The 16,741-nt window shown below is 41.7% G+C and overlaps 1 protein-coding gene across 1 annotated transcript; it reads right to left on the bottom strand.

Moving 5' to 3' along the window:
* Nucleotides 1–1,227: 1,227 nt before the first annotated feature.
* On the bottom strand, nucleotides 1,228–14,209 carry igfbp5b (insulin-like growth factor binding protein 5b). The gene is made up of 4 exons (XM_026295151.2): nucleotides 13,502–14,209; nucleotides 4,935–5,149; nucleotides 4,655–4,774; nucleotides 1,228–4,430 (listed from the first exon to the last, which is right to left on the bottom strand). The coding sequence occupies exons 1-4, from the start codon at nucleotides 13,833–13,835 to the stop codon at nucleotides 4,296–4,298; spliced, it is 804 nt and encodes a 267-aa protein (XP_026150936.1). The 5' UTR covers nucleotides 13,836–14,209; the 3' UTR covers nucleotides 1,228–4,295.
* Nucleotides 14,210–16,741: the final 2,532 nt, after the last annotated feature.

The following is a 16,741-nucleotide window of genomic DNA, read 5'->3' as shown; positions in this document are numbered from 1 at the left end:
TCTGCATGGGTTTGCAATGGGGTGTGGTGCGTGAGTTGATGTTAGATGAAGACATCCAACGTTGTTGGTCTAATTATGTAAAAAAAAAGGGGGTATAAATGCTTTGAAGTCCTAAGTGCAGTTGTCATTTTCTTTGAAGGTAAATAGTAATTGTCATGTTCACTGCCTCACAAATCAAATCTTGAACACGTTTCCTCCTCCCCTGAATTCAAAATCTGTGCTGTCCTTGCCACAGACAAGCATACACACAAGGAGAAATATCACAGAAACCTTTACGGCAGCCTTGATCTGGCATACAGGAACTGCTGGGCCATCAACCCTTTCATGCCTTGCTTCAGTCACCCACATCTGGACTTGATGTGGGTCCCCACGGGAAGATTTTAGTGCCTCCCCAAAAATAAAATTCCTGTTGTGTTGTGTCCTAAAATCCATGAGGAAATAAAAATGACCAGACACCCCATTGCGGAGATGCCTGTAGAGGCACAGGTTCTTAGAGCTTTGTGTTTCTGTACAAGGTGGAGAAATTACATGGAAATTAATAAGAAAGCCGGTACCTTTGCCATTGATTTTGAACATTCAAACTACGTGAGCCCATTGTTTTTATTTTTATTTTAAAAAAGAGTACTGTGACAAATGTGTGGGTGGTGAACTTGCTTAACTTAGCTATTCTTTGCAAGGTCTTCTTTAGCTTTTTCCTCACATATTCTGCCTACACCCTGTGTCTGTGCATGTGCGTAAGTTTAGCTGCATGTGTATGTCTTTGTTAATAGGTGTGTCTGTGGGAGTTGTCTCTGCCTTTAAGTCGTAATGAAGGCAGCTTTCCCTGAGCATGATGAACCCTCCTCCAGGCTACAAATCTCTCCTTCACAGTCATTTGAATAGTGAGCTGGTCCCAATAGATATTATCCCCCCACTTGAAGTTCAAACATGACTTAAATGACTTCCTTCTTCCTGTGCAATCTTTTTGAATATAGTGTTGAAAACCAGGTGACTTGCCCTCAAGCTAGGCTTTATAAAGTCACATCATGCATTCTCCATAAGATCCTGTGGACTAGCCAGCATGTCTCAGGCTTAATGTCTAAGAGGTTTATCAGCTCGTGCCACAGAGATTAGTCAGTGTTTACTATCAGGATGATTCCACTTCAAACTGTATATTTAAAGCCAATTTAGTGATTCCTTACTCTTCTTCAAAATGCAGTGTTAGAAATGAAAACATCACCAAGATACTTAAATGAATACATAACTTTATTTAAATAAATGCTTTGTCATAACAAAAAAGACAAAGGTTAAAAGAGTACATAAATTACAAGTTGAATAAATATTACACAGTGATATTCACTTTAATAATTTGAGATTTTTTTGTCTTTTTTTCCTTTTTTTGTCTTATGTAATTCCAAATACTGACCATTTTATTTCCCACTGTCCTCCTGCCACCGATGGGTCTCTTTGACAAGCCAGTGAACACCAAATTATGAAAACCAATTGGGTTGTCTTATTAAATCCAAAAAGTGTATGTATTCAGAAATAAGCTGTACTATAGTTACTGTACTACTGAAGTATGAAATGTGAATATGAGTTTAAACCAAGTAGGAGATGAGAAACCTGGAGGAAACTACTTCTTGCAAACAGGTGTGGGAAACAGGGAGGCAATAAAAGAGTGACCCTCCCTGAACCTCATCCTGCACTAAACAAAAGATACAAAAACCTGGAAGAATTCACACCGCTGATTTATCCAGACATTAAATAGTCAGATATGCCACTGTTTTTCAACTCAAGCATAGCAGCTTGAAATTATCCACATGGTTGCAGTATTGCATTTCCCAGATTTCCATGACTCCTGATAACTGTCCTGCTAACTGTATCTAATGTCATGCAGTTGGTGACCCCATATCGGGGAAGTGGCTAGGCCCTGATTATGACCACTGCCCATGGCGCTTGCTCTTCCTCTTCCCTGTCTCCTCCATATCTTTCCCTCTGTCTCAGCTCTCATCTCTGTGCAATACGCCATGAGAATCTCTAGTTGTGTGTTACTTTCAACCTATTTTTCCCTAAAAGATGTTGCTGTATTGGAGATCCCAGGCATGGGCTGCACAGCCCCTGTCAACAAATATTACCAATATTACCAAGCCCCACCTGAACAAGGTAAGCACAAAATAACACAACATTTAGCTTTTGTGGCTGCTTGTTTTGTTCCACTAACTTCAAAGATATCACATCTTAGACATTGTTGTTTGTCAATATCAAGAGAGTAACTGAAATAAGTGCAAGCTGCTTTTATTTTTCGAAAGTGGTAGTGGGCATTTGGTGTTGTAAGTGGGGCAAGAAGCCTTGATAATATATTCACAATGGGAAGCCATGTAGGAGATACATAGCATTTTGCTTTTGCTGCAGCAAAGGAAATGATTGATTTACCTCCAAACATCCTTTGACTCCCTCTCCCTGGCAAACATACACATTGGCATTCACATGAAAAAGCACAAATCATAGCTTATTGATTGTCAAAGAAAGAGGGAAGTTATGCAGCGGTTCCTCACACATCATTAGAGAATTGCCACGAGGTACGGAGAGAGATTGCAAATGTGTCACCGACAGCAGGACACATTCATTGTTCTTCTCTTTATCAGAACTAAACCTAGACCTCTTTGTCGTCATATCAAGTATCAGCCCCAGTGGGGGATGTCTGCAAAAGGAAATTGCCCCATACAATATCCATGTCACTTTCACGTCACTGTTTAAATCTGTTTGCATGTAGGAAGGCACTGTGACTTGCACACAGGGAGAATAACTTTAAATGACCAAGTTCTAACCTGTAACCATTTTGTTTTCATCACGCAACTCTTGGAAGAAGGTAGATAACCTTTGAATGAAGACTTGTAAGCAGAAGGGTTCCAGAGGGTTACCTTCTCTGACTGCCCAGTAGTCAAATTCTCTTGACAGGCTACAAGGACTTATTCTTTACAGGTTAAAATCTTTTTCCAAGCACAGTTACATTGTTGTCATACTTTGTTTCTACAGGAAAAACAACATTCAATAACTATATTTAAAAATAATGTAATACACCATGATTACACTGTAGTAGCAGTACTGAGGGGAAACCACTTGATAAAAGAACATGGCTCAAAAGTGGGCAGTCTTTACTTCACTGAAGGCAAGGAAAACAGCACAAACAAAACCATACAAAACTACACTTCACACAACTGAATCAGAGAAGCAACCGGCCTAACTGGCATTCAACTCGAAAGAGAAAAGCCAAACTGGAGTCCCATCACCGAAACTGAAAATCCTCATTCCACCAGTAGAGCCAGCGCTCTCTAAGCTCTGTGTTGCTCTGCATGGCAGTGTCTGTTCAAATAGGCACAGTTGGCATATCAGGCTAGCTACATTGTCGAAGAGCCACTCACAAAGGTTCATGCGTGATGATCTACTTTTGTTTCCAAATGCGCTGTGTCCCGAGACACTTAACATCAAAGAGAAGGCCAACCTCAAGTCCACTTCAAGCACTAGCAATACTTGTGACAAAATCAAACAAAAGAGAAAGAAAAAAAGGACATTCTTTTTTCATAATAGGCTCACTCCATGATACACCAGCTTTGGCTGATATATATCACACACTTGCACTGTACACATACACACATCCATGCATGCATCATTTTGTGACGTTACACGTATCTAAGCAGGTTCCCCTATTCATAAGTGCTCTGACAGAACCACATACCCAGATAGAGTCAAATGTTACATTATATCCCAATCTGTTGTTTCTTTTGGAAAACAAAAAAAAAAAAAATTACTTAACAGCCAGTCATCAATTCCATAGTAGCATCATGTTCCACAGCCTACAACTGATCTCATTTCATTCAATGTGAATCATGTTTATTTTTCTTCAAAATTATTTTGTGTTTTATATCATACAAAGTTTTGTATTGAAAACCCCAGTTTCTAGAAAAATACATCCATTGTGTGCATATATTTTAATGAATTTGCAACCATGGGACCCAGCTAATACAAAGGGTCCCATAGGCAATAATCAAGGGATTGAGTAAATCTGGGACTTTCCCCTCATTTGGAGATGAGTGCTTGGTCAACAACAGAAAAGAAAAGACATAGAATTACAGGTGTCCTTTGTTCGCCTGCTCTCTTATTTAGATTTTTTTTTCCTTTGCTTCAATTTGAAAAAAAAATCTTGATGCTAACGGAGGGCAGAGCATACAGGTATGATTCAGAGAGGAGGCGTGGGCCCTGGGTCACATGGTGGTTAGGGGGTGGGGGGTGGGGGTTCAGGGTGGACCTCCCCTTTTTCACTCATTGTTGCTGCTGCTCTCCAGGTCTTTACACTGAATGTCCCCTCCACTGTAGTCTGTGCCAGGGATCTGAACTCCATACTTGTCCACACACCAGCAGATGCCTCGTTTGCGGCCACGAGATGGCTTACACTGTCGGCCAGAAAACAGTCTTAGTGAAAACAGGTAAATCCGTTACAGAAGGGTGATAAGCAAAAAGCAAAAGCAAAAAAAAAAAACCTTTCATCTCAGAAAGAGACACATTGTTTTGAACAATATGCTAGCCATTCAGACACATGCTAATGCTGGGAGCTTTCTGTGAGTTGGAAGGGTCTTAATCCAAAATTGAAGTGCAAAAACTTTTCTGACACACTCACCTGCTTGCGCTTAAAGAATCCTTTTCTGTCACAGTTGGGAAGGTACAAAGACAGAGCCATTATACGAGAAGTGTCCTTCATCCCCTGAAGGATCCCATCCAGTTTTCTTCTGCATGGACCCTTAGAGAACAACAACAACACTGAGTTACAAGGAAGGAGGCATGGAACAGCTAGCTACAGTATCTGCCACAGTGTCTTTGATTACCACTAAGAGTGGCCAGAGTCACTAATGTTTAAACTCTACACAGTAGCTTAAATCAAACTAACATTTAATACTTACAAATTCAGGCTCATGTTTGTCAATGGGCAGAGGGGAATAGTCCATAGAAGAGCCCATAGAGCGCTGCTTGCCCAGCTTCCTCTTTTGCTCTTTGCGCAGTGCATGGACTTTTTTACTGTTCACAATGTCCTTAGGAAGGAGTGGCACTTTAGCTGGTTGCAACTCCTCTGTAATCTCTGTGGTCATGGTGTCCTCATGTTCTCGAGACTCACGATCTGCATCGGAGCAAATTAAAGGTTGTTACTGTCAGAGTTTTAAATCTATAACAAAGACACAGCTATGCAGTGCATTGTGAGAAAGTGTTTGGCACTGGCTGGTGTGTTATGTCTGCTCTCTGCATAAGCATAAATGAACTGAGTGCAACCACTTCACTTCAAGCTCCAATATTTAAAATATTAAATTGATTAAGAGGTACCCTGAGTCCCTTAAAAATTCATTAATTCATGTCAGTAATTGCCTTAAAATAGCTCAATTCCATCAAAGTTACTAGTGAATTAATCAGTTTCAAGGTAATCTGAGTCTCTTCTTTTTCATCCCAAATCCATTAAAACACCCTTTGAAATGTCATTAAAAAAGCATAATTCCATCATGATTAATGTTTGAATTAATAAGTTTCAAAATAATCAGAATCCCTTATTATCAATTTTAAAACCCATTAAAACACCCTTTAAAATGTAATTAAAATAGCTTCATGCCATTGTAATTAAGGGGTAATGTTTTTTCAGGGTTTTTTGGGGCCATTCTGTCAACAGGACATGGCTAATATTTACATACTAACTCACAATGGTTTGACAGAAGACTGCCACTGTTATTGGGTTAAAAATCTGTAGAGCTGAAAGGAAAATAAGGATGATGATAATTTCAACATTTTCACATGACTCAAAGTCACTTGACCCATTGTCAATATAAAATTTCCCGAATTAGGGCCCAATCCCAAGTAGCTGTTGCAAGGTAGTGCAACTACAAGTCACGCTTGTGTTGCTTATTCATTCATATGAAACTAGTAAAAGGGAGATGTACTGACATGAAAGACAAATAATTAAGCATTAAGACGAATGAATCAAAATATTTTATGAGAAATGAAATTATACCTTTAAGGGTTTTATTGCAATAATTATTGCATTATTTGTCCATCTGCTATCAGCATAAATTGTAATTCTGCAGCTTACTGGTCTTTCCAACATGAAAACAATACCAGATGCCTTTCCCGAGGTTTGTGCCACCAAATGTTGCTTAACATTTGTTTACAGAGGGGAGGCTAGAGCTTCAACAGCTGATGAACTCCTACACTGAATCTTTTCCCACCACCACTTTCCAACCCCCAAAATCTCTACTTCTAACAGATTTTTTTTTTCTTCAGTGTTTGCCCTGTGCCGTGGTCTGCTGGTTTGCTCTATCCCTCAGACATTGAACACATGATGATGCAATGAAGCCCTTTTAAATCAGCTGACCTACACAGGGTCACTGATGTCCTGCAGCATCAACGTTTTTATGGGGATAGAACTGTAGCCCTTATGATACCTGGTATTCCAAGGTGGTCCCCTATCTAAGTACTAACCAGGTCCGATCTTGCTTGCTTTCTCCACTTCCAACAGGTACGGTATAAAGAAGAAATACTAACGGCAAGCCATATAAGATGGACGACATTCAATCTGTATTCACGAGAAGATGAAAGACGCCACATATGTAAATATATCCAGCATTTGTCCATATAATTCCTCCAATATATTTTAATCTTGTAATATCAGTGAAACATGTTGGTTTTAAAGTTAGCTAAAATCAAGCATAACCTCTCTGGCTTGGGCAAACGGCAGCATGTTGCTTGACTCCTGTACTGTGCTTGGAAATCTAACATGTTATCAGGACTGCAAAAGTGCAACTGGGACTGAAGCCTCTGAGTGTAGGAAGTTTATAGTGACATATCCCACATTTAAACTCATTAAAATGTCAGGCTAAGGAAAATCCAGTTGCTCTGTAGACTCATATAAATGCTTACACATTTATGTCACATTTTATGCAGTTGTACGCTGTAATTTTAGCTCCCCCAGGCGGCACTATAGCCTCAGCCTATCAAAAAGTCCCTGTTGATAGATTATTCACAGGTTGAGGTCCTTTATCCTTAATCTTACCCCTCCCCAAACCCCCTCTTCTATCTTTGGGGCTCAGCCTCTTAAGCCTGTACCCCCAACCAGAGGTTCTTTGAGGCCACAGAAAGAAACCCTCTGCTCCCCCCCTTGGCTTAGCTGTACCATAAGTGCAGAGTTATTGTGGGGACTTTGCCAGGCCCCAACTGGCTGCAGCAACGGTGCCAGTGGATGACCCTGGTTATATTTATCTGACAAGGAAACCCGTCGTGGTGCACAGGGCCAGACGCAATGAACCAGAGAGGAATGTTGGCTGCGGACTATAGGCCAACTGCCACTGAAAGACAAATTATCTTTCAACTTGTATGTGGATGCATGAGAGAATATGTTGGAAAATATGATTTAACAAGTTGCCATAGTTTCACTGACTGGTCCATTAGTCCACAACCAGCGTGGAGAAAGGCACTGAGATGTAACAAGGACAAGCTCTGAGAAACTGATGTTTAAAGAGCTTGACACAGCATGAGCGTCTGGAGTCTCTGGGAGGGAGGGAGGTAGGGGCAGAGTGATTACCAGAATTGGGTCTTTGGCTTCTGCACTGCACTGTCGTCTCTTTGAAATTAATCTCACAACTCATGACTTGGCAGGCCTTGGTTTGTGTTTAGATATGTCCTTGTGTCTCCACGCTCAGACTACGAGGCTATTACTTGCTATAAATAAATATGTCAAACAAGCATTCCTATATATACTAAGCATGTGACCATTATGGAAAAACTCTTTATTTCTGCTGTACAGTCCAATAATTTTGCTGTGTGCTTGACTAAAATGCCACACATTTGGCAACTAAATATGCTGTCAAAAATACAGGCTGTGTTTTTTTAATACACATTCTTGTTTCATCTGTAATCTCCTTTGTGCATTTAAACAGCCAGAATAAGAAAGGTCTGAGCCATGACATATCAATTAAATTTCTGTATTTAGAAAACATTGTAACAAAAATGGGCTAGAAGGAGTTTTTTTTTAAAAAAAACAAAACATTTTTTTAGCTTTTCTAAAGACAATGGTCTCTGACTCCACACTCACAAAATCAGTCAAGTCATTTCATCTGAAGTGGGCTCTTCAACTGCAGCCACAAACTCGGTTTTTCCATGCTCAGTGTACCCAGCTTGTAAAGGAGGCTTAGAAGGTCTGTGTTTAACTCCTGAAACTCAGCCAAGATGCTGGATGAAAGCCAAGTGAGCCAAGTCATGTGCAACTCCTCCGTTCAACTGAGACCAAAGCTTTGCTGCTATCTTCCTCTCCAGAACTAAAGATTTCATTAGGACAAGAGGAGCAGAGCAGCCAGAGGAGGGGTACTTGATACTTCTCTGTTTAAAAATTAATATCTGCACACAATTATGCTTCATAAATATCCCAAGTGTCTTACGGGCATCAGTCAGAGCATGAAAGATAAGCTACCTCTTCTTTGGATTTTTCTCTCCACTGGATCTTTAAGACCCTAATAACACCATTCAGAAAGCAAAAAGTCTGGACAATAGATTATACCATCTTTTAATGGATTTCACAACATTACACTATATTGGGTTCATCTTGCCTTTGATTAAGTCAGTCTCTGTGCAGCATCTGAAATTACATCTTTACATGATGTAAGAGTAACAATCAAAGTGCTGTTCAATCTCAACAGGGGGTAGGAAAAGCTAATTGTGGGGATAAATGAACCTGAGGGCCTGTGTCATATAAAGCACGATGTTAACCATCCTTCAGTCTCAGACTGCCTCAGCTACTTAATATTTGAAAGCAATGGCCTGATAACCCTGTAGTTTCTAGGACAGAAAGGCAGGTGTGAAAAACCCAGTGGAGTTATGCAACTCAAAGAGGATTGAGTGTGCAGCCGCACAAACCATACCAAAAGAAAACAGCACTGGCAAATTTTTGAAAAATCGTAGAAAAGTTAACACTTCTCCATGTGACTTGATAGCAGTACATAAAGCCTGATGAGCGCTGGAATTTCAGTTGTTCGGCCCAGTGCACGCTTTCAATCAGCTACTGAATACGCAGGAAATAACTCTTCCCATGGTATTGTGCACAGAGAATATGTTCATTGCTATCAAAAAGTTTCCTGCTTTTCTGAATGCGTGGTATAAATAGAACCTAGAACAATTCAAGGATTAAAAATCACAAAAGAGAGAGGAGGCAAAGTCTTTCAAGAGAGAAATGCTCCTATAGGTAAGCAAACTTTCTGACCTGTTTACAGCTTCCAGACTGTAAACAATGATCAAATCCATGCTATGAGTGGTCATGTGAAACGTGTATTATCAGAGTATGGCACAGGGCTGTTCGACTGTATTCCTAATTTTGGTCTGAGGTCTCATCCCACATCTGAGTTTGGGTTTTCAACAAGCCACACGGATGAATGCAAGCTCCTTTTGGCTCACCATCACCACAACACAATTGCTGAGTGTGACGATGTTCCAATGCCACAGAAGCAGAAGCAGCTATTCTGGCAAGAGTCAAGCATGTCTGGATGTACAGTATCAAAACAAAACAGTGGGTGAATTACTAGTTTTATAATTAATTTGTGGTTAACAGTATTTAAGGATTTACAATATTATAATGTGATACAAAGCACACCCAAAAATCAGCAGACAGCTGGCTTATATAACACGATAGTAAGTAATTTAGTTTTGATATTGAAGTGTTTTTTTCTTAATATTCTAAGTGATCAAAGCTAAGAATCAACAATGTCTCGGTCCAATAATTAAAAGCATTTAGGAGGAAGTAGCTATTCACTACAAGGGATGAGCTTAGCAGACAGGAAAGGGAACAACAGCTTCGCCTGTCTTAAATTCTGAGTAACAGAGGTCAGAGAAGCCTCTATGGTTTTTCAAATTGTCTGCAGAAACAATGCCACGATTTTGGTCCTTTCCTGCTAGCATGTAGCATGTAACCAGGTGTTAGTGGTGAGATTACAGCACACAGGTCAGCTCTGAACACGTGACATCATTTTAAAGGCTGGCATGAGGCCATCCCTGCCTTTTTTTAACTAACATGCTAGTAGTGTCGAAAGACTGCAGTGAGCACTGATTTCTTTCGCAGATGTTTCCAGCAGCAGGCCAAGGTGTCAGTGGCCAATAATCTGTACATATACGACTGTAAGGTTTTACAGGGAGAAATCAAACAAGTGTGCCAAAGAAGTCATTTTGGCAGAGTGACCTCCAATGTTGTAGATAGCCCCTTTGTCCATACTCTACCTCAAAATGTGTTTTGAGACAAGACCAACATCAATAGTCTCACTGTTCTCTACTTTTTGTCTGAATCACATTTTCCATGCATTGGGTACTTTTTCTTGAAGTCTTCATTTGATATCTTGACAAAATGACCTTTCCTATAATTTACCCTAGCACCTGCAACAGATCAGTTGCAGCACACTAAGCTTTCACTGCCCTGTCTCAGATGTTCAAGGTGAGACGGATAGAAAGCCACATACAGTCTTTCCTTTCACATGAGCCCATCATGAAGCTGTCAGGCAGCTGGCACTACACATGAACAGAGCTATATCTAACGTGGCATTTCTGTCTGAGCATGCAACATCCACAGCACACTGAGTATGGTGGCTGGGTTTGTCTGGGTTAGAGAGGGTCCAGGTTTGACCCAGTAAACAGCTGTGTCAGTGATGAAGTGAACATGGAAAAAGCAGCTGTTTATTCTCAAAGCTGAATAGATTCTAATATCTATGTCATGACAAGTGATTCTGTATGGTGCTTAGAAATGAGAAGGCCACAGTGTGAAAACATATGTGAAATTCCCTGGCAAACATTGAGCATCACATGTCCTCAGTTGTTTGACTTGCTTATGACTCTAAAATATTAATGTCAATATCATGATGTGAGAAATCATTAAATATTCTGAACATCACCATGTCTGAAATAATTCAGTTTGGCAACAGGTTAAAAAAGTTGAGACAAATGTAAAGAATTTAAATTGTTAGTAAAGACTCCAGGTTTCCTGTTGCTAGACTACTAAGGGGCATTTCTGTCCATGTGAGTGGAGTTTTCTGGATTTGGAGCCACTCCCTAATCATCTTTCGTTTCTTGGCAAAGAGAAATCTGTTAAAACATAAGGTCCTTTCAGAAGCTGGAAGGACGAGTGGCCTGCTGCCATATCTGTCATATCTGTTTGCGGTCATTCCACGTCTGATTCTCTCGTTGGGGGATAATAAAATTTGAGTGTCCCCAAAGAACATACCACCTCCTGTGCCTTACAATGCACACAGCTCCTGGGATCACAGTGCAAGAGCAAAGCATGAATTAATGGACTCCTGGGTCATAAACACAGACACAGATGATGGTCACAATTCTTTTTCTTACATGAGCAGTGGGGTGCAGGGGATAGCAAAGATTCCTCTCTCCCATTGTTTGGCTGCCCCAGTCAATATTTAGTAGGCTGCAACTCTCATTGCCTCCTGAGTGAGGTGGACACTTGACCTCCTCCTCCCTGTGTTTGCCTTGCTCAGCTGGTACAGCACACAGACAGCTGCAACCCCACACCACAGGAAACCAGAAGCTCACTTCACCAGTTCCAATCCACAAAGCAGTTTGACAGAAGGCCCTTCAGAGGAAAGACAGAGCCGGAGGCATTCTGCTGAATCACTGCGTTCCGACTGAGTGCCCATGCAAAAAATGCACTGCCAGAGGCAGGAAAAGATGCTCTGATTGCCTCCGTGGGCCAACAAAGAAGTCAGACTCTGTGTTTGTGTGTGTGTCTACAACCAGTGAGACAAAACTGCCTGAGGTGTCATCACTCAGCAATCACACATAATGCACACCCAGACACCCACATAGCCCCGCCCAACATGGAAACATACACACACACAGACACACACACACACACACACACAGGCACACACAGGACTCACAGCCTACAGTTACATGATCTCTTAGTGATCAGTGCCCTGCAACACACAAAGTTTGTTGGGTATTTTTAGAACACAGTTCATTGTCATTAAGAGGAGAAGTGAGAGCTGCTCACTGGATGAAAATAATCTAAAGACTCTGTCAACAGCCAAAATGAGCCCAGTGGTAGCTTATTTTATAGAATTAGGCCTGCAGCCAAAACCTTTGTGGTTACCACCTACTAATCTAGTTGCTGACAAGCTGCTAAAACTCTGACTGACAGTGGACCTCTCTGATACACCAAGAAATTACCTAAATAATTCAAGGTTATTGATCCAAGGCTCCTTGTCCGTCAGACTGTCTGCCTCTTTTTTCCTCTTTTCTTTGTATTTCTCTCACGAATACAGATTTTGTAGTAATCTGACTCTAAACACCAGCCCAGGGATAGAAGATCTGAATCTATCTGAAATGCTGCTTAAACCAGAGCCAACGTTGGTGCAGTGGCACCTCAGTCCTTCCCATACACTCTATATGCTGCTCCCTTCTGCCCGGGCTGACTTCACATCTCTAGTAGGTGCCAGAAATACACTGGGAAGGCGCAAAATTGGAGTTTGGCAGAAACACTTGTTACACTCTAACAAATGGAGATCTGCATTGTAAGATCTACTTGAGGTTGTATCACGCTCTACCTCTAAATGTTCCTTATATAAATACGCTCTTCTTCCGCTGACAGACACCTTCTGATGAAGTTTATATCCCGTTAAGATCAGCAGCAGAGTGGTCAAAAAGACATTTATTTACACATACATTTAATAGCCTAATTCGCGTGTCCTTCAAAGGTAAATCTTTTAAATGGGTTATTTTGAGCCGCTGTTTCGTCTTGAAAACCCACGGTCTCAGCCGGGACGCATCATTTGAGTTACAGCGGCGGAGCGTCACGCCGCTCTCAACGCATAAACTGGCACCGGGCACAGTTTCCGTTCACCCCCGCGTTACTTTGAAGACTCAATAGGCTCAGCTTAACGCAACTGTGGCTTTACAGCTGGATGCTGAGCCTCGTCATCATCAAGGTGCATTTACTGTAGATATCTCCTCAAACACCGCGGAAGAGGAAAGGAATAAGCTCCTGCAGCCAATTCAATCAGAGCATCACAGCATACAAATTAACCAGATGGCTTCTCACGCCATCTGTCAATCAAATGGTGTGACAGCGGGAGGACCCGCTACTCACGTCCTACTACAGCTGGGGAAATGGAGCCTAAATACGGCAGCTGAAGAGGAAATCCAAACAGATATTTAGTCTGGTTTAGCAGCAGCGTTCCTAGTCAAAGACACTGTGCTATGCTTTTACTTACTCCCTGTAGCCACTGCAGAACCACACAGAGATGCACAGTGCGTCTCCCCGTGGGACAGGGTGTTATCAAACACTGATCCACAGAGGAGAGTGGAGAAACTGCTGCTCCGGTCTTCATGAGATTTTCTTTTCTTGTCTTGTCTTTTCTAACATTGTTGTGCTTGTAGCTGTACTCGTTTTCATGTCACCGTTTGACTCCGAGCATGCATTCAGTGAGCCATCCTGTGCGCGTCTTACCTATGGGCGGGTGCGCAGGTTTGTATCCTTTCTCGTTGGTGCACACTCCTCTGCCGTGGAGAAGGGCGTGCAGGGGTTTCTCCTCCCCGCTCCTGGGCAGGCAGCGGAGGCCCTGGGTGCACGTCCCGGTGTAAACGCCGCACGCCTGCCCCTCAGACAGGGCGCACGTTAGGCAGCAGCCGCAGCCGGGTTCCTTGACCAGCTGGCAGCCGACCGGGACCGGAGGGCACATGGACAGCGCTTTCTGGTCACAGGGCTCACACGGAACGTATGAGCCCAAGCACCCGGACAGCCCCAAGATAAATGTCACCAAGAGGCAAAGACTCACAATCATTGTTGGTGTGCTCTTCAGTTAGAGCATAAACCTCAAATGCGAAGAGGAGAGGAAAAACTGTAGACTGGTCTAATGAACACAATGCCTCAGTCAGATAATCCGATTTTTAAAGCTAAAGCCAAGAGTCTTTATCCAAGAGTGCTGCTATCTATTTAAAAACATCAATTACAGGCTGTGCACCGTGCAAAAAGTGACCAACTTAAAATATGTGTGCTGTTTTTTTTTTCTTTTCCCGAGATATTGTCCTCTGCAGGAGCAAAGCAATTCTTTGCATAAAATCTCTACTTCTCTTCTCTTCAGGTTGGACGCCAGTACTTTCTCCACCAGAAGTTTCCTGAGCAGACTGATCAACTTCAGAGCTGCCTTGGCTTTTTAAAAAGAGCCGAGCCCAAACCCCTAACTATGAATACGCTAAACAGCAGGGAAGGGAGGCGCACTTGTTCCACGGCTTGGCGGACGGCCAGGCATTTTTTTTTTTTTTTTTTTTTTTTATGTAGCAGGAGGAGGATCACTCTTTCACCCTGAAGGCTGAACTGATGCCGAGGTGCAAGAAGCAACGGCAGAAAGCAACACAATCGTCATCAAAACATTTAATCAAAGCTTTCACTGGCTACAGACTTTGTTTTAGCTTCCACTTCCCCCCAAAGATCTGTGAACGGTTGAAGAAGTCACCCACACTCAAAGTCAGCAGTAAAACACCACGTTTGTCTGAGGGAAGCCTTGACATAATGTGCAGTCTTCCACTTTGACATGTTACTGTGCCAAATTAAGATAGATGTGAGATATTACACATTAAGAAAATAATATCGTGAGAATTACGGATTATTGTCTGAGACTTTAATTCAAGTCTCAAGAGGAACGAAATCACTTTCTTACATCATGATTATTCCGTGACCACAGTAAATTAATCATCGGTAACCACCTGCTTGAGTCATAAGTGCCTGATTGTCACCCCTTAAAGAGAATATCGTTAGTGAGGAAAAGTAAGACGCAGCTGTACTGCTTTGCATTCGTGCTCGGAAAAAAAAATACACCGCACCGGAATGACCATATGTGTGTGTTCATTATTGAGTACTCGCTTATATAATGGTTGCAAGAGGGACCTGGAGTCTCAGTTGATAATTGGACGTTTAATTTACAGCTCTCCACTGTGTTTTTTTCTGTTCGCACACAGGGATACCTGCTCCGGTCTATAAGTCACCTTTAAAGTCTCCACCTGTTTCTTCCTTTGGTCTCTCTCTCTCTCTCTCACACACACACACACACACCGACGCGAGAAACAGAGGGAAAAGGGCTGGAAAGATGTGACAAACTCTGACATCTGAAGCAACAGCCTGACAACTTAAGTGCACCTGGGCTCTATTATTTTATAGCCTGTATGCACAATAATGACTGATCGCTTCAGCCTGCTCATTCTTGCACCACATTTTCACTGTAAATCAGCCCAGCTGGGGCAGAATTTTCTGTCTTCACTAATAGCTGACTGTCAGAGGGTAGTGTCAGTTCTTCTTACCATACCCACTCACTCCTTGATACATGGGTCACAGTCATTTCCTAAACAGGCTCTCATATAATTTTATCTAACCTTGTATTAGGAAGGTGGGGATCCAAAGAGAAGGGATTTACTTAGGTTAGTTTAGCTGCTGGCCACAGGAAGGCGCTGTTAACAATGATAAGCTCTACAGAGGAACTCACCCTCATGCCCTCTGTATATAAGGACATCACAAGCCACATTAATGACACCTAACTGGACAACATAGCTGTAGTCTACCACTTAATTATGTATAGTAGTCTCAGAGAGTATAGGCTGCTATTGAATTAGTATGAATGAATCTAAACACAGAGCTACTGAAGTATTTATTTTAGACAAAAAAATGTTCTCCATGGAATCAGTGCTGGATAATTACATAATCTCATTTATCTGGAATCAAATTCACATGTGAATGTTTAATTTTCTTTGGAACCATTCTCAAAAATGTGATTTGTTTTCACCACAACACTGGTTTGGCACATGTTTAGTGTTTCCTTTACCTCAATTGAGTCATGATTGTTTAAAACTTAGTTTACAGAGGATGTTGAAGGCTTCCATAACCACCGTTTACATATCTGGACTATTTTTTTTCCATGGCTTTTTCCCTTGGCTCCCCTCAAATGCCTCCATCCATGCTATCACTTCCCATCTTCTACATACTGTACCACTGTCAACATCTGGAAAAGGCTGATATTTGTGTCAGGGTTCGACACACAGAGAGAGATTGTGAAGAGAGAAAGAGGAGGGAGTGGGTCGGGGGAGATTACACATTATTCTAGCAGCCACAGAAACTACTCTGAATTGTGATGGTTAAACTTCTCAACAGCCAGCTCCTGAGCAAAGCACTGTGGTGAGTCAGTGTTCCCTTCAAAACCAACAGGAGCGGCAAATCCCTGCTAGAGCAAATCTGAGCTACTTTGGCTAATCTCAAGCAGCGATAATGAAGGGGATTAAGACAGTAAAGCAGTGTGGATTAATACTGTAGCCACCAAATCTCAGCTGGGCATGAGACGATGGTGGAAGAAGAGACAGGGTGACAAATTACAAGGAAAATATGACCCAGTACAACCTCCAGTTAAAGATGTACAATATTATACACGTTATCATCAATGAAGAGACAGAGTGTTCTTGCTGTTTTTTACTCAGTGGAAATCCTAATTCCCTGAAGATCTGTTCATGCATCAATCCATCTGTTCCTTCGACCGTCCCACCCACCTCTTATCCATGCATCATTTTGACTTAAAGGACCAAGAACAAAATTGTATGCTGGACGAAAGTGCAAAGAATAACTACATGAGTTCTAATGGCAGTAGTAGAGCCAGAAAACCCATCACTGGTCACTGTAATATCCCAGGCTACAGCTACATTATTTAAC

The sequence above is a fragment of the Mastacembelus armatus genome, chromosome 21 (genome assembly GCF_900324485.2).
Source record: "Mastacembelus armatus chromosome 21, fMasArm1.2, whole genome shotgun sequence".
In the NCBI taxonomy this organism is placed as follows: Eukaryota; Metazoa; Chordata; class Actinopteri; order Synbranchiformes; family Mastacembelidae; genus Mastacembelus; species Mastacembelus armatus.
The sequence above is the reverse complement of the archived record's forward strand: the minus strand, read 5'-3'. Positions and strand labels throughout refer to the sequence as shown.